At 42.9% G+C, this 26,297-nt stretch overlaps 1 protein-coding gene across 2 annotated transcripts in view; it reads right to left on the minus strand.

The window, feature by feature from the left end:
* Positions 1-24,956, minus strand: part of METTL17 (methyltransferase like 17) — a 760,923-nt gene extending 735,967 nt beyond the window's left edge. Inside the window, exon 1 of one of the 2 annotated variants that reach the window (XM_044058500.1) lies at positions 24,787-24,956. In XM_044058500.1, coding sequence (XP_043914435.1) covers positions 24,787-24,861 — 75 coding nt within the window. In that variant the 5' untranslated portion in view covers positions 24,862-24,956. The remainder of the gene's footprint in view (positions 1-24,786) is intronic. The other variant, XM_044058499.1, reaches the window with a different exon arrangement.
* Between the last annotated feature and the right edge of the window lie 1,341 nt (positions 24,957-26,297).

The following is a 26,297-nucleotide window of genomic DNA, read 5'->3' on the forward strand; positions in this document are numbered from 1 at the left end:
ATTCTAAGAGGATCCAATATCTGTCTGCCTGGGATGACATGATTGACAGACCTTGATGCTTTGCCAGAGACAGCCTGCATCTGCCACCCCTGGGCTTCCAGATACTGGCCAAGGCTCTTGCCACCCCTATAGCACCTTTTTTAGGCAGTGTTCCAAAGACCAAATAACCACCATAACAGCTACAAACAAATGCAGTCTGGGGAACATGCTGCTCAACGCTAGAAGTCTAAATCTCAAAATGCACTTGCTCAAAGCACTGCTTAAAATGGAGAACATCGACATTTGTGCCTGAACAGAAACCTGGTTCAAGACAGCAGAAAGCACCCCTGCACAACCAGGCTATAACTCACTCCACACCTTTCAGCCCCAGAACTTGGACCGAAGTTCCAAAGGCAGTTGTATTTCCATACTCATAAAGGATGCGCACACCTTCCAGACTGGTAGCCCAATATAATGCATCAGCGATACGTCAGGTGCAGCCAACACTGGGTAAGACAGTGATTCAGGTTGTAGCCTGTTATAGGTCCCCAACCATGTCCCAAGATTCACACTCCACGATCCTAAGCACCCTGGAGAATATTAGGGTCCAACCTAACACTCTCATAATGGGCGACTTCAACTACTCCTCCATTAACTGGGAAAACTACTCATGCACCAATACACTTACCCAACATTTCCTGGAATTCATTAATTCCAATGCCCTGGACCAGCTCATTCTTACCCCAACTAGAGGTAGCAACATCCTTGACCTGGTTATTACCAACATGGGTGACCGTTGTCCAAACACCAACAGTCAACTCCTCCCTGGTTAGATCAGACCACAAACCAATCACCTCGGAAATCCACACCCCTCCCACCCCCCGCAAAGGTAACTACCATGAAAAACTTATCCAAAGCTAACTTTGGGCTTCTAAAAATAGAGGTGGCTAACTTCACAGCACCCATGCAAATGGAGAATAGTTGCATGAATGCTGAATCATACACCAATGCATTGTACCAACATGTACACAAATGCATGGATCTCTCCATACCCAATAGAACCAAGACGCACTCCTCCGAAAGAAGGAAGCCAATCTGGTGGTCCCCTGCCATTAACAAACTCTACAACAGAAGGAGGAAACTGATGCGGAAAAAGGTGAAGTCCCAATACTGGAAAAACTCCCTTATCAGCCTCAACGAAATGTTGAGATCCCTCATCAAATCCTCTAAAGCTAGCTATGAAAGAATTGCAGCAGATAGTAAAGACAACCACAAGGTCTTCTTTAGTTATGTAAAGAATATCCATGGCAATACCCAGATTTGCTCTGAGCTACTGCACAATGGTACCTCCTATACAGAGCCAACAGATATAGTCAATATACTGGCAGACAGATTCATTGCCAACTTTACCCCTCTCTCCCCCTCAAAGGACAAATTACAATACCAGTAGATTGCCAGGCATCCAGTATTACTGCTGCACAGGTTAAAACAGCACTGTCCAAGCCCAAGAATACAGCTTGTAGGGGACCTGACAATATCCCTAGCTGTGTTCATAGGTTCATAGGTAGATACTAGGCTATCGGCCCTAGGGCCCATACAAGCCTAGCCAAAAAATGTACCCTGGCTTTCGCCACCCAAGAAAATTATTTTCCTGTGCCCCTGTCAAGCAGAGTCACAGAAGTGAGCCCTGGGGTGAATTTCCCATTTCCCATCCAATCATCAAGATTTTTCTTGAAGAGTGCTAATGAGGAGCTCTGTTTGACATAGATAGGTAGTCTGTTCCAGAGTATGGGAAGTCTCTGGGACAGGAATCTATCCCTCCAGCATGTTCTGTTTATTGTGGTGACAAGGTTAAGGTCCCTAGAGTGTGTAGCTCGAAGGGATTGGGATTTCTTTAAGTGGAGCATGTCCAACAGCTCTGGGTTTGACATAGCTTTGTATGTTAGGCAGAGATCGCCCCTGAGTAGGCGATATGCGATGGAGTAAAGCTGTAGCTTTTTGAGATGGTCTGCATAGGGCATCTGTTTGAGGCCAGTAATCATCTTTGTGAGGTATTTCTGTGGTCTTTCCAGTTGTTGTAGATGTCTTGTGTCTACAAGAACTACAGAGTGAACTGGCACCTCACCTGTGTGCCTGCTCTACCACAGCCTCACCTCGGGCTTTGTCCCTACCAAATGGCGCACTGCTACAGTCATCCCTCTCCACAAAGGAGGAGAGGGACTACAGACCCTGGGAACTATCGCCCCATTAGCCTGACAAGTCTGATATGCAAAGCTATGGAACGCATCATTATGGAACTAAATAAACAAGGATATAGGGAATCTCCAAACTCTGGATTACACACAGTTTGGTTTTGTGAAGGATAGATCATGCCTGCTCAACTTGATCGACTTCTTTGAGTCAGTCACCAGAGCTGTGGATGAAGGCATTATGAAAATTGGCGATAGCTGCTAAATGTACAGTGATTGTTGAAGCTGAGGTTCCTGCATGCAAAAGAGTAGTCAGGTATTTATTGTAGGATCTTTTGAATAGTCATAGAGAAAGGGTCTAAGTTCTGATCTTTGGCCCAAATAGAGAATCTAGTCCATTTACTAGAATAAACTTTCCTAGTGGAAGGTTTGCGTGAAGCCAGAAGAATTTAACGAACAGGAGATGGGATGTCAGGCAGCCTGACAATGATTGGAAGTAAAGGAACCAAGCTGTGAGCTTGAGACTGTGCAGGTTCAGATGAATCAGTCCCTGAGGATGAGATAGCAGGTCTTGAGAATGATCCAGGCTTCACGGACTGTGAATCAGATGAGGCCACAGAAACGGGAACCAGACTTGACGGGGCCATTAGGGGGCAATGAGGATCACTTTGCTTCTCAACCTCTGAGCTTTCTGGAGAAATTTTGGAATGAGGGGAAATGGGGGAAAGGCACACAGAAGACCTGGTGGCCAATCATGCATTAGAATGTCCCTCAGTGGTTCCCCCTGAGGGGATAAGGACAAAGTAGCTTCTGCATTTGTATTTAGGGGGGGAAGCAAACAGGTTGCAGCAAGGCTTGCCCCAGCATTGGAAGATCCGATCAGCTGTTACAGGGTTGAGGGACCACTCATAAGGCATCAGGATGTTCCTGCTCAGATTGTCCGCAATAAGGTTGGAACTACCGGGAATGGTGTTGTTATAAGGAAGCAGTTGGAAGCTATCACCCAGTGCCAAATCCTCATGACTTCCCAACACAGGGGGGTAAGACCTGGTTCCGCCTTGTTTGTTGATATACCAGACGACTGACATGTTGTCTGACTGAATTGCAATGGTCCCAGAGGGTAGGAATGCATGGAACGCTTGCAATGCTAAGAGAACTGCCCTCAGTTCCAGGACATTTATGTGCAAATTGGCCACCATGGGGGACCAGGTGCCTTGGACAGTCTTTCCCTGGAAATGCCCCCCCACCCTAACAGGGAAGCATCTGTGGTCACCGTGGCTGTAGGCTGGGGAAGACAGAATGGTTGACACCAAAGATTCGCTTGTGGGTTCATCCACCATAACATTTCTTCCTTGCTATGGCTGAAAGATGTATCATGTGGTCGAGTGAGTAAATTAGCAGGGACCACTGTGCGGAAAGGAGCCACTGTAGAATACTCATGTGCAGTCTCACCAGTGGTACCAATGTAATGGCAACCGCCATGGAGCCTAAGAGTTGCAGTACAAGACGTTCTGGTACATAGGACTGAGGAAGAAGGTCTTGGATTTGGTGTGTTATTTTTGAAAGCCTGTGAGGGGGGTGAGAAACTTGACAGGATGTTGTGTCGAAGACCACTCCAGTGAATTCCAGTGTCTTCGTTGGAGACATTGAGATTTGTCCTTGTTGATTGTAATCCCCAAGCGGAGAGTCAGACCATGAGTGTAGGAAGATTCCTGGTTGGAGCGGTAAGGAGCAAATTGTCTAGGTAGGGAAACACCTGAAATCTTTGTAGTCGAAAATGAGCTACCACAACTGCCATACATTTGGTGGACACTCGACGGGCTGTCGAGAGACCGAATGACAGTGCCCTGAACTGGTAGGGAGTGGCTCCCAGCCGGGAGCAGAGAAACCATCGGGAGCGGTAATTCATCTTTATGTGGTAGTACACATCCTGGAGATCTATAGAGAACATCCAGTTATCATTCCCTAGGAAGGGAAGAATGGACTGTATCGTGACCATCAGGAATTTTTGAGGTTTGATAAATTTGTTCAAAAGGCTGAGATCCAGGATTGGTCGCCAGTCCCCTGTCTTTTCTGGCACTAAAAAGAACCTCGAGTAAAACCTGGATCATGTCTGGTATGGTGGTACTGGTTGGATGACTCTTCCTTAGCAGCTTTTCTACTTCTAAGGCTGCTAATTCCCTCTGATTGGGTGGTACATTGGGGATTCGTTTGACAGGTCTGGGAGTTAAATCGAATGGTATTTGGTAGCCTCTGGATATTATTCTCTGCACTCAAACATCGGTGGTAATAAGATGCCAGGCTGCTAGAGGCACAGAAAAATTACCCCCGACTGCTTTGGGCCACTGCTCAGGAGCACTGGTAGGGTCTGCCGGAGAAAGAATCTCTAGCACCCTGGTTAAGCGGACCCCCTCTACCCCGAAAGGGACGTCTTCCATATGAGTTGCCCCCTCTGCCCCGGGGGTATTGTTTACCACAAGTGTCATGAAATGTCCTTGGGATTTCTACATTTTTCCACCCTTCTGGCTCCTGGAGTAAAACCTCTGGGGGTTGGAATGGCATATTCCCACAGCAGACAAGGTCTGTCAGTCTTTCTCAGTACGTGTAAGTGTGTCTCGTACTTTGGGTCCAAAAAGTGCATATTCGTCGACAGGTGCATTGACGAAGGAAGATTTAAAGGGGTCTGCGAAGTCATACAACCGCATTCAAGCATTACGTCTCATGACAACGCCTGATGCGGCAGCTCGAGCTGCCCCCTTGGTGGAGTGAGATATCAAACGCATCGAGAAGTTCAAGATGGATTCAAGGGTAGCTAGCTGCGAGGCAACAGTATCACACACCTCACCAGGCAGTACCCCACCAAAGAGGAAGGCATTTCAGAAATTAGGTCTCTTTGGAGGCAAGTAAAGTGTGCCAGATAGTTCAGTGACCGAATGGTGAATGTTGCTGAAGCATAGGTCCATTTCCCTAGTCTGCCCATGGTCCGGGACTCTCTGTTTGGAGAATGGACGGTGGAACTATCTTCTGCCAGTTACCTCTTGGTGGCCGCCGCCACAACCATAGAATCAACTGTCAACTGCTAGGACCAGTAGGGCCGGTCTTCAGGTGTAGATAAAATTTTTGTCTGGCCTCCGAGGGACAGGTTCTACTCCGGGGCCTTCCAGGCATGCTGCACAATGAGTTTAACACGGTTATCTGCCAGTGGAGTCACCCAGGAAGTAGATAGCCGAGCACGGAAGGCCTGCAGGAACACAGATTCCTCAGAAGAAGGGTTATAGGACTTTCAGTCCCCCCGCTGCTTGAGGATTTTGAGAATGTCTCCGAATGAGATGTCGTCTGGGGGAGACCGTGGGGACGCTTCCCCCTCATCACAATCAGTGTCTTCAGTGATAGATTCCTCCGCTGAATCAAGGTGCTTCCCCTTGCACTGTTTCTTCCAGGATGGCTCCCAAGTGGGATCTTCTGAGGAGGACTCTGGAGAAGGGGTTCCCTTCAAAGAGGGTTCTTGTGACTCCCGTGCCCGGGGTCCTGAAATAGAGGGTTGGGGAGGAGCATGCTAGGGGAGGGTTCTGATACTGATGTCACTGGTGCTGACTGCAAGTCCACTACCTGTACTGCAGGCCCACCTGAGGAGGGATGGGAGTCCGGAACCAGGAGGGACAACCTTGGAACCGGGGTCACAACTTGCCGTGAGGAGCTCTGAGAGAACTGGAAGCCGTCGGAGCCGTGGACATAGATGGCACCAGAGAGAAAATAGGTGGCGATCTAGGTACCAAGGTACGGACGGTCCAAGCACTGCTTTGGGAGAGCATCGGGTCCAACAGAGCTGATGCAGCAAGGGTAGATGGTGCCAACAGGGAAAACACTGCTGTTGGAAATGAGACAGTATGCACCGGAGTGGAAGTATCTTGTCCTTGGCAGGTGTATTCGGGTTTTGGAGCTGAAGAAACTGTCGGCACCGCAGCCGGGGATGGCGCCGAAGCAAGTACAGTCATCGGAGCCGATGTCGAACCTAAGGATGGAACCGAAGTCAGTGGTGCTGAGGTCGTAACTGCAATAGGGGTGAATATCATGGATGGCACAGAGGGAGAAGACACAGAGCCTGGTACCGAAGAAGTCTGCGCCGAGAGCGCTGGCGAAGCACGGAGCCAACTCGGTTCCGTAACTGACGAAGATGCAGGAATAAAGTGACTCCGTTTGTCCTTATGTTTTTTAATCTTTGGAGGGGTGAGACCTCCGACCCAGATAGAGCTTCTGAAAAAGGTGCCTTGAATAATCCGTTTTTCTGGTCTTTGGAGGGGGGTGAGACCTCCGACCCATTTAGAGCCTTTGAAAAAGGTGTCTTGAGTAATCCGTTTTTCCTTATGCTTTTTGGTCTATGGAGGGGGTGAGACCTCCGACCCAGATAGAGTCTCCGAAAAAGGTGCGTTCTGCTAGTGTACAATTACTAAAACTAGCACAAATGTCACAGTCAGCTCTAATATGATCCACGCCCAAACAGTAGACACAACGAGCACGTGTATCCGAGTTAGGCATCTTCCGTCCACACTTGCCACGCTGTTTAAACCCGAACTTAGCTTTGTCCGACATAAGGTAAGAAGGCTATCCTATAGAAAAAACAAAATAAGGGAGAGAATACCAGAGATGGTATTTAAAAAAATACCACAAGTGGTAAGGAAGGGCCCGTCAAAGGCAGAACAGAGGGACAGTACCAAAAATGGTAACATTTAAATTACCAAGGAAAAGGGTAGGGAATAGAACTAGGTTATTGGCGACAGTGAGAAAAAGGCTAACATGACTAAAATGTACACAATTTTGAAGAAAAACTGTCTTAAAAATAGCAATTTTCTACTTAGCTATGAGAGCGGTGGCTAGCACGTCTGACAAGATCTAGAGAAACTAGGAGAGGGGTATTATGGGTAGGTCTTAGCTGAGAGTTTTTGGCTGGCGTGAATTTGGAAATGGCTGTATCGGTTCCGAGGATGGAACCGAGGTCCTATTCGTAATGAATGAACAAAGATTTACAACATCAGATCCTCTCTTTTGACCACCACATTGCCACTGTGGTCAGAAAGTCCCTCTATGTGGCACATCTCATTACTAAGGGTTTTGCATCCAGGAAGAAAGAGGTCATTGTCTCCCTCTACTCTTCCCTCATTAGGCCAATCATCAAGTACAATGCCCCATTTGGCATGTACCTCACTAGACACCTGCAACAACTGGAGAGGCAACAAAAGTACCTCACAAAGAGGATCCTGGGCCTTAAATCACTTGTCCTATATGGACAGACTCTAAAAACTCCAACTATTCTCTGTCTCATATCGCCTACTTAGGCAATCTCTGCTTGACTTACAAAGTCATGTCTGACCCAGCTCTGTTAGAAATGCTACATAAAAAGAAATCCAAATCCCTCTGCGCCACACGCTCCAGAGACCTCAACCTCATTACCACAATCAACAGAATGTGCTGGAGGGACATGTTCATAACCTAGAGACTGCCCATGCTATGGAATAGACTTCCCATAAATGTCAAACAGAGCACTTCACTGGCCCTCTTCAAGAGAAATCTTGACGAGTGGATGGAAAATAGAAAATTCACCTTGGGGATCACTCCAATGGCTCTACTCGACAGAGGCAATGGGAACTAAAGTCGGGTGGCATGATGCCAAGTTATTCCTATGGGCTAGGCTTGTAAAGGCTCCAGGGCCATTAGCCTAGTACACACCTATGAACCTATGTGCTGTTCAGTAGTTTTCATTATGAAGTAGTCTAGGATTTTTAGTTGAATTCACTAAATTAAAACTATGTTTGCCTTATTCTACAGACTTAGACTGACATTTTCATCTGGAGTTGTTGTAGAAGGTGGTATGACTACTGACAATTTACTTTAATTGATAAACGAGGATTAATGTGGCGACAGTAGTTTCTTGGAGTGACCTTCTCAAGAAATGCACTGAAGATATTAGAGAAGCAGATGAGTTACTGATGCTGTTATGGCAATTGCACTGTCTTGTAAGGCTGTTAAAATCGTGAGGAAAGATGGACTTGCTATAAACATGCACACTGTTTGGGATTCTATAGTGACTCCATTAGGATTCTCAGTTAAGGTTCTAAGGGCTTTTATTCATCCTGAGAAGGAGTCCTTTTGCAAAATTATTTCTGAAACATTTAATCTTGCTGAACATTTTATTTTCTTATGCAAGAAAAAAGCTCTCTTTAAACCTCGGCTATATCTTTACCAGTACAACCACACTTTAAAAAGAAAATATAACTGACTGTTGATTTCTATATAACAGATATTATGGACTAAGAACTGAAACTGTATGCTGAAAGAGTGTGTTTGAAGTTTCAAATGTTAAGACTATCAAAATGTGTGGAATGGTGCTTGGGAGGTTTGAATTTCTCTGTACATTAATGAGGGTGACCCAGCTTACTTACTTGGTGGTATTATGGTAAATGGTAAAAAAGATATAGTGAATTACTGGGGTTAAACCAAAATGTGACAATTCTGCAGGCAGACTCACACTTATTACAAGGCTGTGATAAACACCGATGCGCACAGGGTGGGGAAGGAGGACATAAGATGTGTTGCAAGAACACACATGTTGCTTAACTTCCCAAGGTTATCTGACAAAGACAGTTCAATTGTGGAGGGTGCAGAGTTATAGCCAGGGATGGAAATGAGAACTGTGGAGTAGGAAACAATAGCACACATACATCACAATGCTGATATTTTACGACAGGAAGATACAGTTGATGTTTCTGTGAAATACAACATACAAGAATAGTTACATGAGAGGGAGAAAGAGCAGGAATATACTCATACTTTTAACAGTTGTGATATGTTAAGTGATAAAGGGATTCTGCAATAAAAGGTGGAGGGAGGTGAGTTTACTATAGGAAACAGGAAGAGGAAGTTAAAGGAAAGTCACGAAGCAACTGTAAAAACAAAGAAAATGGAAGGGATAATGTGTTAATCGCTTCCCTCAATGTAAACAGTATTATTAATGAAGTATGAAGGCAAACAGTCTGTAACTGTTGAAAGTCAGAAGCAGATCTTATTTGTTTCCAAGATATCCTGCTGTTAAAACACTTACATTCATTATGGCAAAATTAAGCTATATGGAGTTTTGAGAAGAAGGTATGTTGTGGTGCAGCCATTTTATTAAAGAGTTATTCGTTTTAAAGTGTTGGCTATGGCTATAAGAATTTCAGACAGGTTAGTGGTGTGCGACCTACACATTCAGAATGAAGTGCTACGACTGACAATAATATATGAATTTACAGGAATTGTCAAGTTTTGTTTTCATGAAGTGGGAGAGAGGAAAATGTCTGACACTGGAGACTGCAACGCTAAAATGTCTGACACTGGAGACTGCAATGCTAAAAAATTCAGAATTACATATTACTTGTGTAAATTATACAAAACAGATTAGGTAAGATGACTGGACGTTTGTTGCATGAGAGAAAAGCAGCCTAATGCTATATTAATTCTGTTGCAAAAAGTAGTGTACGGAATAATACGAAAAAACAGAGGATGTTAAACAATTGTTGTGACACAGAAAAAGTTCATGATAAAGATAAGCATTAGAGTGCATGAAGAATATTAGAAAGTTGTAACTTAAGTATGAAAATCTGGCAGGTAGTTACAACATCCCATACACATGCTTAGAATAAAGGATTAATGAATGGATGGAAGGAAGATAGTATGAAAGTTATAAATGTATTAAAACAAGGGTAACCATATATGGAATACCGTGTTGTCCTTTTGGTCTGTACATAAGTAGAAGTGAAACTGGACATTGTAGATTTTGTAACATATGCTGACAATCTACTTACAATTACTAAAAATACAAGCTGGCTCAGTAAGTTGGTTATGGCTGCAGAGTGGGTTTAACAGTTTAACATGAGGTACTGACAAAAGTCAAGGATTTGGAGATGCACAAACAGGAGACACTTTTTCTTCCAACCAAGATATCAGTGTATTGGGAGTTCATTCCTAGGGGAAGTACATTAGCAGGTAACAATGAGAAGAAGTATTAAACAACTTATATAAAATATGGACTATACGGCAAGCATATCGCTTGCTGTATATGAAAAGTACATCAGATATACGGGAAATTGGGCTATTTGGGTGGTGTATATTCCTTTCCATTAAGCAATATTTGAAAGGGAATTCTAGACTTAATCCCATACAAAAAGGGGTTACACATTGCAGAAGAAAGATGGCTGGTTTGAAATGATAAACCCCACTGTATATTTGTCTTTATTGCATTTATTTTGGGTATTACAAAACATAAGTAGAAAAGAATATCATTGAACATATGCTAAGGAAAAATATGAGGATGTCTAGGAATGAGTTAAAAGGGGAAAGAAGAAAATGTAGCCTACCTCGTGAAATAGCTAAGTATGTGCATAAAATTAGGATATGGAAATCACAAATGGAGAAGAATGATATGAATAGGAAATAATGGTATGACAAGATAACCACATTACGCAACCATAAGTAATGTAACAAGATAAAAAAACGTGGCTATCAGGAACAGACAAATGTGATTTAGAGATAGAGAAGAAATACATTTGTTGTTATAGCAGTTAATGTTGGTTAAGTTACCAGTATGGAGATAACTGAAATATAAACTGCAAAATGAAAAGTTATGTAACCTGTGTAAAGTGGGAAAAATATAGAACATGCTTTAAAAGTGTTTGAGAGAGAAAAAATATTGGAAGGTATTTGAAATGGAATATAAATATGAATGTCTTAAGAGCATCAATATGAAAATGTTGTTATATACAGAATATGCCAAAAGTGATAAAGCAAATTTATGGATAAGTTAGAAAAACAATTGACTATGGTATGTGAAATTTATAGTTTAGTAGATGTGAGGAATTTTACAAACTTAGGGATTGTACTATTGTGTTGAAACCACTTAAAATGTAGTTATTAAGAACAGTGGGGAAGATAAATATTATAACTGTTTTACTGTAAACTAAGGTCCATTGTGTGATGTTGACTGAAGTCTATGTATTATCAATTGGATATTCAGTTAAGATTTCTAATGTCAGACAAGGCTAATAGACCAAGCAATACTGAATGAAGTAATACAAACAAATTTACTACATAAAACGTTGAGTGCTTTTGACCCTATACAATGGGACTTCATCAGAACGTTCTAAGTGTCATGGGACCTCTTACAACCACCTGAGGCATCATCAGTTTAGGCAGATGAGACCTCAGTTTAATGTCTTGTCCAAAACCAGCACACTCAAGAATGCAGCAATCCCCTTAATGCTGTACTATATGCCAGTACTAGGAAATTAATCCAAACACATAGTGTGGGAATAGAACTCACACACTTCTAATCTTCAGCAGCAAAGGCAAATGTGCTACCTGTTGAGCCACTGATGCTGAAATCACAAAAAAATATTTACCAACCCCCCCCCCTCAAAAACACAGCTACAAAACTATTTATTAGGATAATGTACAAGTTAATACTGCAAAACATGGCTAATTATATTTACTGATTTGTCTATTTTCTACATCTCCTTTACTAGTCAGGGTCACAGCAACACCTGCAGTACTGCCACTGCTGTAGCCATCCACTAGGTAATCTCACAATGCCATCTGCCATCATTTAATGACTCCAAAATAGTTAAGCATCCTCCTCCTCCTCCAGATGTAGACACATCCCCTCTGCAGTGAGCAATCCAATCCCTCCCAGGAAGAAACAGTTACCTCTGATTTACATGTGCTGGCACCCTAGCTAGTCATGCTTAGCAGTCAACTGTCTAATGTATGCCAGATATCATTGCCACTTGAGGCTATGAGGAGCAGTCAACTGTCTAATGTATGCCAGATATCATTGCCACTTGAGGCTGTGAGGACATCATTTGCAAGCAAAAACGCAGCAGCTCCAAAATTCCCATGCTGAATACATTCCAGACCTAGGCTGCATATTGGTATCTGTCCATGAAAATCACAAAAAACAGGAAGCACTTAGCAGATTTCAAGAATGTATCTAGCTTAAGGTCCAAACAGCATACAGCAGAAGTCCTGTGACCCTACATGCTGGGTAGAAATTCCCACAAAACATTTGTGGGTATGGGGGGGGGGGTCAGAGGGCTTCTCCCTGTCCAAAAACACATGTAGACAATACTGGGAGACTATTATGACATCCCCCAATATCTGTATAAAGGCAAAGGGTTGATCTACCGTTCCATGACCGGGACGGAATCTTACATTATTCCACCTGCGTTAGGAGGAACAGACTATACAAAATTTCCTTTCTAGCACTATGGCATAGGCTTTCCACTCTAAGCAGTACACATCCTCTGTCTTTCCTCTTGAAACTGGGGGATCATTACTCCAGTCTGCCAATAAAAGTGTACTGTCACTTCATCCATGTTTGTTTCTTTCGGCTTTTCCCGGTTAGGGGTCGCCACAGTGGAACTCCGGTCCGCTAATGATTGGCAGTAGATTTTGACGTGCTGGCTTGCCGGGCCTAACGCACAACCTTCAATGAAGGAACGCCCATTCACGCATGTCGCCACACAGAAGACGCTCTAACTGAGAATCGAACAGGCAACGTCTAACTGTGAGGCGACAATGCTACCGCAGCACCACCACCGCAGTATATATTAAAAAGCACATTAAGACTTCCCGATAATGTTCAGTGGCTTCAACAGTTCAGTGCAGCTCTTACTTATTCCTGCAGCTGAGGCACAGCTCAACTGTATAATTACTTCAGCGACCCGATTTCCAGAAATAGATCAAATTCCACCACAAGCCCAGAAAATTAAAAAATTTCTCAGAGAGTTTCAGCCAGTGTCTGAAATCTCAATTTGAAGTCAGGTGTTTCTCCATGCTTGCAGAGAACAGCCTGTGCAATATCCTTCTTCCCCCTTCAGAGCCAATAGGTGTTTTCCATAATATCTTTTAGGCCATCAGAATGTCACTATCCTTCATCCAAACCCAATTCCTGTTACATCCAGGCATTCACTTTAGTGACAGCTATGGCTGCACTGCTGTCTTCCTTTTTTGGTGTACATCAGTCATAACCACAGACCTCAGTGCCAGGAGTTCGCATAAGGATTAATTTAACCTTACGATTATCCTCACATCAGATATCTACTAGTGCACCCTAAGGTCACTGCCATGACAAGCACTGGTCACATATGCCATACATCTCCTTACTACTTAATCTGATAAGGTCTTTAACAAGGTCTGTTCAGACTTTAGGTCCTTGACCTCTCCAGATATACATACACAACAGGTATAGTTCAGAAAATCTAAAACACAAATTTATATAACAAACTGAGAACTTTACATATATTTAAACATGCCCTTAAAAATCATTTACTGAGCAGCACATTGCATATATCTGTATGCATGCTGAAATAAGTAGACACACACATTCAGCTTTCGTTACTTGTAGCAATCAGACACAACTTGTTTACCTAGTCTGTCTTTCTGAATGGGACAGACAAGTTTTAAATGCTTAAAAACACAGACACCTAGAAAAAATATAAAAGCGAAAACAACTTCTACATACTAAACAATGGTGTACCTAGGCATATATACTGTACTTCAAATTAGTACATTTGAGCATATTTTTTCATCTCTCTTATCCAAAAGGCGCTGAATGTTTAGAAGTGTCTTAACTAATGTTTCCAGCATACAGCTTTACAAAATATGGTTATGTGAGACGAATACACCTTTAGAAATAGCCATTTCATGATTATAATAAAAAGAATGCCTCTTCCCTATGTGCATAAAAGTAACAGTTTGTGGGCTGAGTACATTTTTAAATGACAGGTAGGCTGTGAGGGCAACAGCATTAAGTCTGAGTATAAAATATAAATTTCTGGCTATATCTATGACAAAGTAAAAATAAAACTCATTTAACAAAAAAGTTGTTATGTCTTACCATAACGTTCCATCTGAGTTGTAGATCTTCATTCATTCTTTACATAAAGGACCTCGGTTCCGTCCTCGGAACCAAAACAGCCGTTTCCCAGCCCATGCAAGCCAAAAACTCTCAACTAAGAACCTACCCACAATGCCCCTCTCCTAGATACTCCAGGTCGAGTTTGTCTGCCCAAGGTAAAGATGTAGTAATAGAAAAAGTAGGAGGCTCTGTCTCAGCAGATACCCTAATCAAGAGTACCTGAGATTCACCAGGAGTTCAGGCAGGGGGAAGGAGGGAATGAAATACAGAATGAATAAAGATCTACAACTCAGACGGAACATTATGGTAAGACATAACTTCTTTATCTGAAGTTGTAAATCTTTATTCATACTTTACAGATAGGACCAAGTCCCCAGCTACTTGAGTCCTAGGTGGCCCTAATGAAGGATATTCCTGATCACCATAGAACCAAGTGATACTCGTCCCCTGGAGGCCAAATCCAATTTGTTCCTGAAAGATTTAGTCCTGTGCAAATAACAGTGAAGCTGTCGGTGCACATCAAGGGTGTGCAAAAGGTATTCCCCTCTATTAGAATGCCTTGGGAAGAAAACCGGCAGGTCAATAGACTGATTAATGGAAAAAACAGAAATGACCTTGGGCAAAAAGGAAGGGTCAGTACGAAGGGACACCCTGTCCGTGTGGAAGATCAAGTAAGGACTCTTGACACTCAAGGCCTGCAGCTCAGATACTCTTCTCGCTGAGGTGAGAGCTACTAGAAGTATGGTTTTCCAAGACAAAAATTTTAAGTCACATGAATCAAAAGGCTCAAAGGGAGAGCCTGTAAGAAATTAAAGCACCATAGTCAAGTCCCAGGGATTTAAGGGAGGCTTGACTGGAGGTTTAACATGCAATACTCCCTTCAAAAATATCTTGCATAGGCAGTGTGACATAATCGAAGAATTTTCCAGGCCACTGTGAAAATTAGCGATAGCTGCTAAATGTACAGTGATCGTTGAAGCTGAGGCTCCTGCATGCAGGAGAGTAGTCAGGTATTGCAGAATCTTTTGAATAGGCATAGAGAAAGGGTCTAAGTTCTGATCTTTGGCCCAAATAGAGAACCTAGTCCATTTAGTAGAATAAACCTTTCTAGTGGAAGGTTTGTGTGAGGCCAGAAGAATTTCACGAACAGGAGATGGGATGTCAGGTAGTCTGTCAATCATTGGAAGTGGAGAAACCAGGCTGTGAGCTTGAGACTGTGCAGGTTTGGGTGGATCAATCCCTAAGGATGGGATAACAGGTCTTGGGAATGATCCGGGATCCACGGGCTGTGAATCAGATGAGGCCATAGAAAAGGGAACCAGACTTCACATGGCCAGTAGGGAGCAATGGGGATCACTTTGCTTTTCAACCTCTGAGCTTTCTGGAGAAATTCTGGGATGAGGGGAAACGGGGGAAAAGCATACAGAAGTCCCAGGGGCCAATCGTGTGTTAGAGCGTCCCTCTGTGATTCCCCCTGAGGGGGAATCAAGGCAAAATAGCTCCTGCATTTGTAATTCGGGGGGAAGCAAACAGGTCGCAGCAAGGTTTGCCCCAATGCTGGAAGATCCGAGCTGTTATTACAGGACTGAGGGACCATTCGTGAGTCATCAGGATGTTCCTGCTCAGATTGTCCGCAATAAGATTGGAGCTCCTGGGATTGTGCATTGCTATAAGAAAGCGATTGGAAGATATCGCCCAGCGCCAAATCCTCATGGCTTCCTGACACAGGGGGTAAAATCTGGTTCTGCCTTGCTTGTTGATATACCAGACAACTGACATGTTGTCTGACTGAACTGCAATGGTCCCCAAAGGCAGGGTTGCATGGAACGCTTGCAATGCTAAGAGAACTGCCCTCAGTTCTAGGACATTTATGTGCAAGGTAGCCTCGGGGGGGGGGGGTCCAGGTGCCTTGGACAGTCTTTCCCTGGAAATGTCCCCCCACCCCAAAAGAGAAGCGTTCGTGGTCACCGTGGCTTGGGGAAGACAGAACAGTCAACACCACAGATTCTTTTGTGGCTCCATCCACCATAGCATTTCCACCTTGCAACGCATCATGTGGTTGAGTGGGTGGGTTACCAATGACCATTGTGCAGAGAGGAGCCACTGCAGGATTCTCATGTGCAGTCTCACCAGTGGTACCAAAGTAATGGCAGCTACCATGGATCCCAAGAGTTGCAGTACAAGACGCTCTGGTACAAATGTGTGAGGCAGAAGGACTTGAATTTGGTGTCTTATTTTCAAAAGCCTGTGAGGGGGGAAAAGAAGACCGCTCCAATAAACTCCATTGTCTTTGTTGGAGACATCTGAGATTTGTCTTTGCTGATTGTAATTCCTAAGCGGAGAGCGAGATCTTGAGTGTAAAAAAGGCTGCGAACTATGAGATTCCTGGTCAGAGCAGTAAGAAGCCAGTCGTCCAGATAGGGAAACACCTGGAATCCTTGTAGTCGAAGATGAGCTACCACAACTGCCATACATTTGGTGAACACTTGGGGGGCTGTTGAGAGACCGAATGGCAGTGCCCTGAACCGGTAGTGATTGGCTCCCAGCCGAAAGCGGAGAAACCTCTGGGAGCAGTGATCCACCTTTATATGGTAGTACTCATCCTGTAGGTCTAGAGAACACATCCAATTGTCTCTTCCTAGGAAGGGAAGAATAGACTGTACTGTGACCATCCGGAATTTTTGAGGTTTGATAAATTTGTTGAGTAGGCTGAGATGGATTGGTCTCCAATTCCCTGTCTTTTTTGGCACTAAAAAGAACCTTGAGTAAAACCCGGATCCTGGGGGGATTGCTCACCACGAGTGTCACGAAAGGATCCTTGGGATTTTTTTAACCATATCTTTCCCCCCTTCTGGTTCCTGGAGTAGGGTCTCTGGGGGTTGGGAAAATGTATGCCCACAGCAGACAAGGTCTTTCTGTCTTTCTCACTACGTGCAAGTGTGTCACATACCTTGGGACCAAAAAGTGCAAATTCGTCGACAGGCTCGTTAACGAAGGAAGATTTAAAAGGGTCTGCGAAATCACACAACCGCATCCAAGCATTACATCTCATAACAACACCAGATGCGGCCGCTCGGGCTGCCCCCTCGGTGGTGTGAGATATCAAACGCATTGAGGAGTTTGAGATGGATTCAAGGGTAGCTAGCTGTGAGGCGACAGTGTCACGCACCTCATCAGGCCCACCAAAGCGGAAGCCATTTTCAGAAATTAAGTCTCTTTGGAGGCAAGTAAAGTGCGCCAGATAATTCAACGACCGAATGGCGAAGGTCGCTGAACCATAAGTCCATTTCCCCAGTCTGTCCATGATCCGGGATTCCCTATTTGGAGGATGAACAGTGGAACTATCTTCTGCCAATTCCCTCTTGGTGGCCGCCGCCACGACCATAGTCAACTGTCAGCTGCATGGACCAGTGGAGCTGGTCTTCAGGTGTAGATAAAATTTTGTCCGGCCTCCAGGGGACAGGTTCTACATTGTCCGGGGCCTTCCAGGCACACTGCACAATTAGTTTAACTAGATCATCTGCTGGTGGGGTCACCCAAGACATAGATGACCGGGTATGGAAGGCCTGTCAAAACACTGATTCCTCAGAAGAAGGGTTAGAGGACTTCCATTCCCCCCGCTGTTTGAGGATTTCGAGAATGTCTCTGAATGAAACATCATCTGGGAGAGAATGAGGGGACCCTTTCTCTTCATCACAATCAGTGTCTTCTGTGACAGATTCCACCGGGGGGTCAAGGTGCTTCCTCTTGCACCATTTCTTCCGGGGTGGCTCTCCAGTGGGATCTTCTGAAGAGGATTCCGGAGAAAGGGTTTGTCTTCACAGGGGGTTCTGATACTGGTATCCTAGGGTCTGGTTGTGAGCCTTCGGAGTGAAGGGCCTTATCCATCACCTCTGCAGAAGTAGCACCCGAGACTAATTACAGTTGAGGGGTGACGACAGAACTGGGAACTGTCAGAACCGTGGACATAGATGGTGCCAATGAGAAAATAGGTGCCAGATTAGGTACCAAGGTACGGACAGTCCAAGCACCACTCCAAGAAAGCATCGGATCCATTGTAGCCGATGCTGCAAGGGTGATGGGTACCAACAGGGAAGGCACTGCTGTCGGAGCAGAAACAGTATGTACTGAGGGAGCTGGGGGGGGGGGATAAGCAGGGGAAGATGAGATAGAAGATTCTGAGCCAGGGGGGACAGGAGGTCGGAATCCCCTAGCTACCAGAAGCTGGTCCACAACCTGCACTAGGTCTAGTTCAGAAATACTCCTAATGGATCTAAAAGAGGCTGCAGAAGGGGAATCAGGTCTTTCTAGAAAGGGACTAAACCTCTGCCCCAAGAAAGGATCATAAGTAGGAGAATATCTAGTCCTTGGCATGAAATCAGGTTTTGAAGCCAATGGAGCCAAAGAAACTGTTGGCACCGTGGCCCGGGATGGTGCCAAGACATGTGCAGTCATAGAGGCCCATGGAGCCAAAGAAGCTGTTGGCACCATAGACAGGGATGGCGGTAAGGTTGTGTACAGTCATCGGAGCTGATGTAGGAGCCAAAGATGGTACCGAAGTCAGTGGTGCTACCATGGTCGGCACCGTCGGCACCGAGGGAGAGGACACAGATCCTGGTGCTGAAGATGTCTGTGCTGGTGAAGCACAGAACGGACTCTGTTCCCTAACTGACGGAGATGCAGGGACTGAGTGACTCCATTTTTCCTTATATTTTTTGGTCTTAGGAGGGGGTGAGACCTCCGACCCAGCTAGAGCTTCTGAGAAAGGTATCTTGAGTAAACCTTTTAAAATAAGTTTATTCTAATATTCTGCTAGTGTCCGATTAGAAAAACCAGTACAAATGTCACAACCAGCTTTTAAATGATCCATGCCCAAACAGTAGACACAAAAGACGTGTATCTAAGTTAAGCATCTTACATCCACACTTGTCACACTGTATAAAACCCAATTTAACTTTGTCTGACATGGTAAAAGGAACAATACTATCCTGTAGAAAAAAAAAGACATTTTTTTGTTTTTTTTGGAATACCACCAGTAAAAGAAGCCTGTCAAATACAGGAGAGAGGGACAGTCAAAAAAGTTAACATTTTAAATTACCAAAAAAAAAAAAAAGGGTAGGAAATGGGCCTAGGTTATAGGCGACAGTGAAAAAAGACTAAGTTGACTAATATTTTTGAAATTCAGAAGAAAAACGGTCATAAAAATAACAAATTGCCACTTAGCTTGAGAGAGATGGCTAAACACGTCTGACCAGGAACGTGGCAAACGAGATCTGAAGTATCTAGGAGAGGGGCATTGTGGGTAGGTTCTTAGCTGAGAGTTTTTGACTTGCACGAGCTGGGAAATGGCTGTTTCGGTTCCGAGGATGGAACCGAGGTCCTATCTGTAAAGTATGAATAAAGATTTACAACTTCAGATTTAATCATATTTTAATCAAAATAAATGCAAAACAAGGAAACTTAATAACTTAACTTAAATGTCAAATAGCCTGTGTTTAAATTCAATGCCCTTATATTCAGCATTCGTGCACAGCTATCTAATTTGCAGCCAAAAATGTACATTTTATTCAGACTTCATACTGTTACCCCACCCAAACCTCTAATCTGTCTCCAATTTTCAGGGATATCCCAGAGTTTGAATCCAGTTACAACTCTTTCCCTCTTAAACCCTCATAAAAACTGTGACCTTTGGAAAAGATAGGTAAATTATACTTATGTGAATACTGACACTTATTTACTTATTTGTCTTTGTTTACATGGAAATTCCGACTGGGTAATACTCATTTTCAGTGAAGGCCCAGGAAGAAAAGCTCCACTTGTTTACAGTGCATTACACTTAGTACCAGTTAAACACAGAGCAGGGTACTTGCGTATTATCGCAACCACATTCTCACAGTTGCGCAATTCATAGTGTGTCACGGAAAACAGTTTTATTGAGCTGGAAAGGGGTGTAAGCAAGTAAGTACTACTGTGGCACACACATTATGAGGCAGGGAGAGGAATAAATGTCAATTTTTCGACTCCTGGTTGGCATGTCTCACTTTCACGGTTAACTCCACTCTGCTGCACCACATGACACATCCTGGCTTGCCGATTACAACCGAAGCAAAGACAGGTTAATCAGGAATATTCCCTCTGAATGTTCATGGCCAGTACTTAAGCTTTATTGTATTCATTACTCTTCTTTTAAAACGTGCAAGTTTTAAATTTTTACGTTTCAGAAAGAGTAATTCCGGCTTTCTGCAGTATCAGAATACAGAATTAGCCACTAATTTTGGCCTCATCTTTGCATTCCTTTGGTCAATCATTAACTGTTCCTGGATGTGGGTGTATGTGTGTTGCAGGGATCAACTGACACTTCACAATGTTTACTCTTCAGATTTAAATTCGGGTTAATAAAGAAATAGTCATCATTGTGCATATAAGGAATCACATTCTTACTATCAGCAGCAACTGTTAGGAAAGGTTTCGCTACTTGTGTTGAAATTCAAAATGTTTGTAAATATAACAAGCTGCTGCAGTAAATGTCTTTAACTGCATAAAAATAAAATTCACAGTTAAATAAGCATTATTTCACGTGTTTTTGTTAATGTATCTTTCCTAAAAGAAAAGCTTCAAAACAACTTTTGACACTATGCGAAAGTCGCAACCGCACGTTGTGATAATACGTAAGTACCCACAGCGGTAATATTTCTATTTACATTTATACACATACGGTAGTTACAAGTATACATTCTAAGATTTTACTGAGGTAAAAGTTAAAGAGAAAACCCATATGCAACTTAGTGGATTGTACAGGCAGCAGTTATGTATAAAAATAGTTTGTCGTTTCAATTAGAGATTGAAAGTGTTCTGTTTTGGCGAGTATTTGGAGAGTACCGTACAGTGAGCACAAAGTCTTAACCTGGTGATGAGCATGTGCAATACCACAATGGGTTAAGATGTGGCTTAAGTAAGTACTGATTTAAAACTACTTAGTTTGCCAGAGTTTTACTTGGGTGGGGATACTATTTCAGAGTTTAGCAACATATTATAGGAGTACAGCAAGTTTCCTGCAACATTATTTGACTTATTTGCAAGTGCTAAGAATTTGTGGTACTTTTCCATTATCGGGGCAATAGGCTAAATGTGTGCTTTATGTGAAGTCACCACTGCCTAATATTTTTTTTACCTTTTGTCGTCTTCCTCCCCATAGTATTGCTTCTGACAAGTCAGCGGTGGTCCCTTGCTGGACAGTACAGCAGTAATATGTTTTTAGTGCAGGGCATTTTTCTGGATGATAAATGATTTTGTGTGTTGTAGATAGCTAGCTGTGCAGTTCACGACCATTTAAATTACAAGTTTACATTTGTTTTACTTGAAAAGATTTATATTAATTCGGACTATCTTAGTCTGTCAACATTTCAAGTTAATAGTATTAACTTCTTAAAATGTGTCCCTGACTTCTTCTGAATGTTTGTCTTTCTTATTTCGTTTGTCCATGATTCCACTGAAAGTTGTGCCAGCCATTTCTCTTCTAAAAAAGTATTCAATATTCAAATAGTTTCCCCTACATGTTTCGAAATTAAACTGGCACTTATTTCAACTGTTTGTTTGTTTGTGTCTTTCGGCTTTTCCCGGTTAGGGGTCGCCACAGCGGAACTCCGGTCCGCTAATGATTGGTAGTGGATTTTTACGTACCGGGTTACCAGCCCCGATGCAAAACCTTCAACGAAGGCACGCCCCATTCACATATGCCTCCACACAGAAGATGCTCTAGCTGAGAATCGAACGGGACAATGTCTTGCTATGAGGCGACAACGCTACCGCAGCTGTTACTATTTACAATAATGTCAGAAGGAGTTGCATTGTGTGTTTGTAGAATTAGAGAAAGCATATGACAGGGTGCCTAGAGAGGAGTTGTGGTATTGTATGAGGACGTCAGGAGTGTCAGAAAAGTATGTAAGAGAGGTACAGGATATGTACGAGGGTAGTGTGACAGCGGTCAGGTCTGCGGTGGGAGTGACGGATGCGTTTAAGGTGGAGGTGGGGTTACATCAAGGATCAGCTCTGAGCCCTTTCTTATTTGCAATGGTGATGGACAGGTTGACAGATGAGATCAGACAGGAGTCCCCGTGGGCTATGATGTTTGCAGATGACATTGTGATCTGTAGTGAGAGTAGGGAACAGGTGGATGAGACCCTGGAGAGATGGAGATATGCTCTAGAGAGAAGAGGAATGAAGGTCAGCAGGACTAAGAGAATATATGTGTGTGAATGAGAGGGAGGATAGAGGAATGGTGAGGATGCAAGGAGTAGAGGTGGCAAAGGTGGATGAGTTTAAATACGTGGGGTCAATAGTTCAGAGTAACGGTGAGTGTGGAAGAGAGGTGAAGAAGAGAGTACAGGCAGGATGGAGTGGGTGGAGAAGAGTGTCAGGAGTGATTTGTGACAGACGAGTACCTGTAAGAGTGAAAGGGAAGGTCTACAAGAGGGTAGTGAGACCAGCTATGTTATATGGGTTGGAGACAGTGGCATTAACAAAAAGGCAGGAGTTTGAGCTGGATGTGGCAGAATTAAAGATGTTAAGATTTGCACTGGGTGTGACGAGGGTGGACAGGATTAGGAATAAGTATATTAGAGGGTCAGACCAGGTTGGAAGGTTTGGAGACAAAGCCAGAGAGGCACGATTACATTGGTTTGGACATGTGCTGAGGAGGGATGCTGAGTATCTTTTTATTTATTTAATTTTACATTTGTTGACCAGGATAGTCCGACTGGATGCATGTCCATTTTCAGCGGAGGCCAGGGGAGAAAAGCTCCAAGGGTAAGCAGATACAGCATTATATAATACCAGCATTACATATTACAAACAGACTATTTACAGTGATTACATAAGTAAGCAAGTTAAACAATTTCCACAGGTTACAGTTAATCCTGAGCACAAGTCAGGATTAAATTAAATTACACAGTAAACTGGTTAACAGATTTTTTACACATTCTAGAGAGAGTTAGCCAGGCTTGATACATTGGCATAGCCAGTTAAGTGACAAATGTTGCTTGAGTCTAGTTTTAAATTGACCCAAGGTGGAAAGTAGGGTAATAGCAGCTGGAAGAGAGTTCCAGGATCTACTTACAGACTTTGCAAAGAGAGAATCACCGGCTGTGTTATTAATTTTGCTAGTCTGAATTAGTAGTTTGTTAGAGGATCGAAGCGGTCTAGGATTGTTATAGGGGGTGATAATATTTTTAAGTGCAGGAGTATTGTCCGGATTATAGAGGATTTTATAGGCCATAATCAGTTGGTTATACTGGATTAGGCTGGGTAGTTCAAGCCAACCAAGTTGATTTAGATTGATGCAATGATGTGTCCTAAAAGGCAGCCCAGTGGCAATCCTGGCAATGTGGTTGTAGCAAATTGAGAGTTTGTTAAAGACAGTCTTGTTCAAATTCGAGAGTAGAGGGGATGCATACAGAAGGGTTGAAAGAAGGTGAGAGCGAGCTATGGCAATTTTAGCTGGAGGAGTTAGGAAGGCTTTTATTCTGTAAAGTGACCCTAGTTTTTTATTGATGGTTTTGATAGTTTGGTTAACGTGTAGGTCAAATTTTAGATTATTGTCTATGATGACACCTAATAGTTTTGTAGATGGGTCAGGGGAGGTTATTATGCCATCATTTGATTTTATGGTAAAGGTGAAAGCGGTAGACCTACGTGTTGGTGAAAATAACAGCATTTTAGTTTTTTGGGGATTTAGGATCAGACGATGTTCAGAAAGCCAGTTTTCTATTGTATTAAAGGTGGTCTGGGTAGCTGACCATAACTCTACTGGAGATGTGGCTGAGCAAATCAGAGTAGAATATTGGGAAAAAGATGCTAAGGATGAAGCTACCAGGTAACAGGAAAAGAGGAAGGCCTAAGATAAGGTTTATGGATGTGGTGAGAGAGGACATGCAGATGGCTGGTGTGACAGAGCAAGATGCAGAGGACAGGAAGAAATGGAAACAGGTGATCTGCTGTGGCGACCCCTAACAGGTATCAGCCGAAAGAAGATGATGATGATGATGATGATGAATAGGATATTTTAGAGGTGCATTCCTATCAATGAAACATGCTTTATATAGAAGACACTAATTTAGGCAGTTCTAACATCATGTGCTCTTTAAGCCATAAAGTTTCTGAGACATATTTAAAGTACTCGTTTCAGTACAGTGTAGGGTTGCCACATTTTCAAATGGCCAAAGTGGGACATTTTCAAAACAAACATCAGCTTTTACAGGCCGACACATACCCACAGTCAGTACAAAGGATAGAACTTAACTTTTTTGCCTACATACTAACTTATTCTTGTAGCATTTTAGTTGCTTAGTCTGTTTCTTATAACATTTAGGTATTTTAGATACAGAATAACTTTGTTATACAACTATTATATACAATATAGGACATAATTATGTCCTACAATCTCAGGACATTTGCCATTTTTAATATTTTTTGTCAGGACACAACTACCCAAAGGGGGACTGTCCCTTGCGTACGCTTATCTAAACCATGCTGCAACAGTTCCTAGCAATAACTGCATTCAGACAGGTTCTGCAGACCAAGCATAAATTAGTGGAGTTGGCATCAACAAAACATATATATAGGAAACTACAGATGATGCTTTAAACGTTGAGCTACTTTGGAAAACATACTCACCCTTAGACTAATACCTTCTAAACAGATACGAGCTGCACAAGTTACTCTGTTTGATCGCTGAATAGTAACCGCCATGCTGTAGAATTACGTCACTATGACAATGCCCGTCGATCAGACCAATCAGAGCTACCGAGTATCACTTCCTTGGCTGGTCATAAGGTCAAGACTGTCAAATTCAGGAAGGTGTTCTGTGATTTCTCTTCCATGTGTGCAAGGCTAATGACTTTTGTATGTGTTAATTTCATTAAATGAAATACGAGGTGGGACGTTCAGGAAATAGACATAGTTTGTTTTCCTCCTCAGTTTAAAATTATGCTACTTGCCAGAACCTGATCACCGTGTGTCTGCCTAGCTGAAAGGGTAAAATGTGCCCGAAATCTGTTCTTGTGTGTAGTCTAACGTTTGCAAAGTAATAACCCATTTTGATAGGTGACCTTTCGGTGCAGGGATACCAACCATCTTTCTTAGCGTCGCCTTCACTGTATTACAGACTTAAAATACTGCAGACACTCGTCGTTTGGAACTGATTGTTTAAAATTCAAATCCCTGTACAGTTAGACTTTAGCTTCTAAACTGGCAACGTGAAAAGTTGCGTTCTGCAACTATGTGTGTACAAATGGGGTAACTACCGGATGAAGCTAACAACTTTGCTTCTTGCATGGGACCAAGTATATCCAATATGTTCATCGTTTCCTATTTTAGTCTGGTATTATATTTTATGCTAGCGTGCATATTCTGTGCCCATCCTTCCGTTCCCATTTGTTTACTGCCCCTACGCTTCCTGTACGTTTTGAATGTCATAAACAATATCATAGTTTTTCTGTTGAAAGTTTCATCTCCGTCTGCTCCACTGATAACGCCTCCTTCTACGAGGACTGTTTATAATCGTCATCCCCTCTCGTACCTCTCAACCTCTTAGAGCAAGAAATCTGGACAAAGTCATAAGTAAAAGTGGGACAAAAGCCCAAAAAATAGGGACAATTTTTAAATATTGCTCTTACGAGCTGTGGGCTGTCACCCTAGCAAGATAGAATTTTATAGATAATTCTGTCATTTGTAAATATTAATGTAAGCCACAGGCTTGTTGTCTTAAATGGAAAAAATAGTGTTAGATGTGGAACTGAAAAAATGTAACAACAGTGCACTCTGCTGTAAGGAAGCTAAGTCAAGAATTGTGTGACTGTCTTTGATCTTTAAAGTTGGCTCCGGCCGGTCTAGATTAAGGAATTCTTGCAATTGTTTTAAGACCATAGTTTATGGCCAGAATTGGCATGCATAAATGTCGTTAATGGCTTTGCTTCCTGACCTGGTGTGAGCTTACTAAAGAATGTAGCCTGTTAGCCTGGGAACCCAGGGATGTGTGAAGAATTATGTAATGTGAACCAGGAATGTGATTTTAAAAACAGAGAATCAGAGAGCATTAAGCATTTTTTCTTGACCATCCAACTTATCAGCACTCTGCTTGTGTTCTATATGTAAGTTGATCTCAGACTTGTGTTTTCTCTTAGAAA

The sequence above is a fragment of the Protopterus annectens genome, chromosome 16.part0 (genome assembly GCF_019279795.1).
Source record: "Protopterus annectens isolate FY-2018-M chromosome 16.part0, PAN1.0, whole genome shotgun sequence".
Classification (NCBI taxonomy): Eukaryota; Metazoa; Chordata; order Ceratodontiformes; family Protopteridae; genus Protopterus; species Protopterus annectens.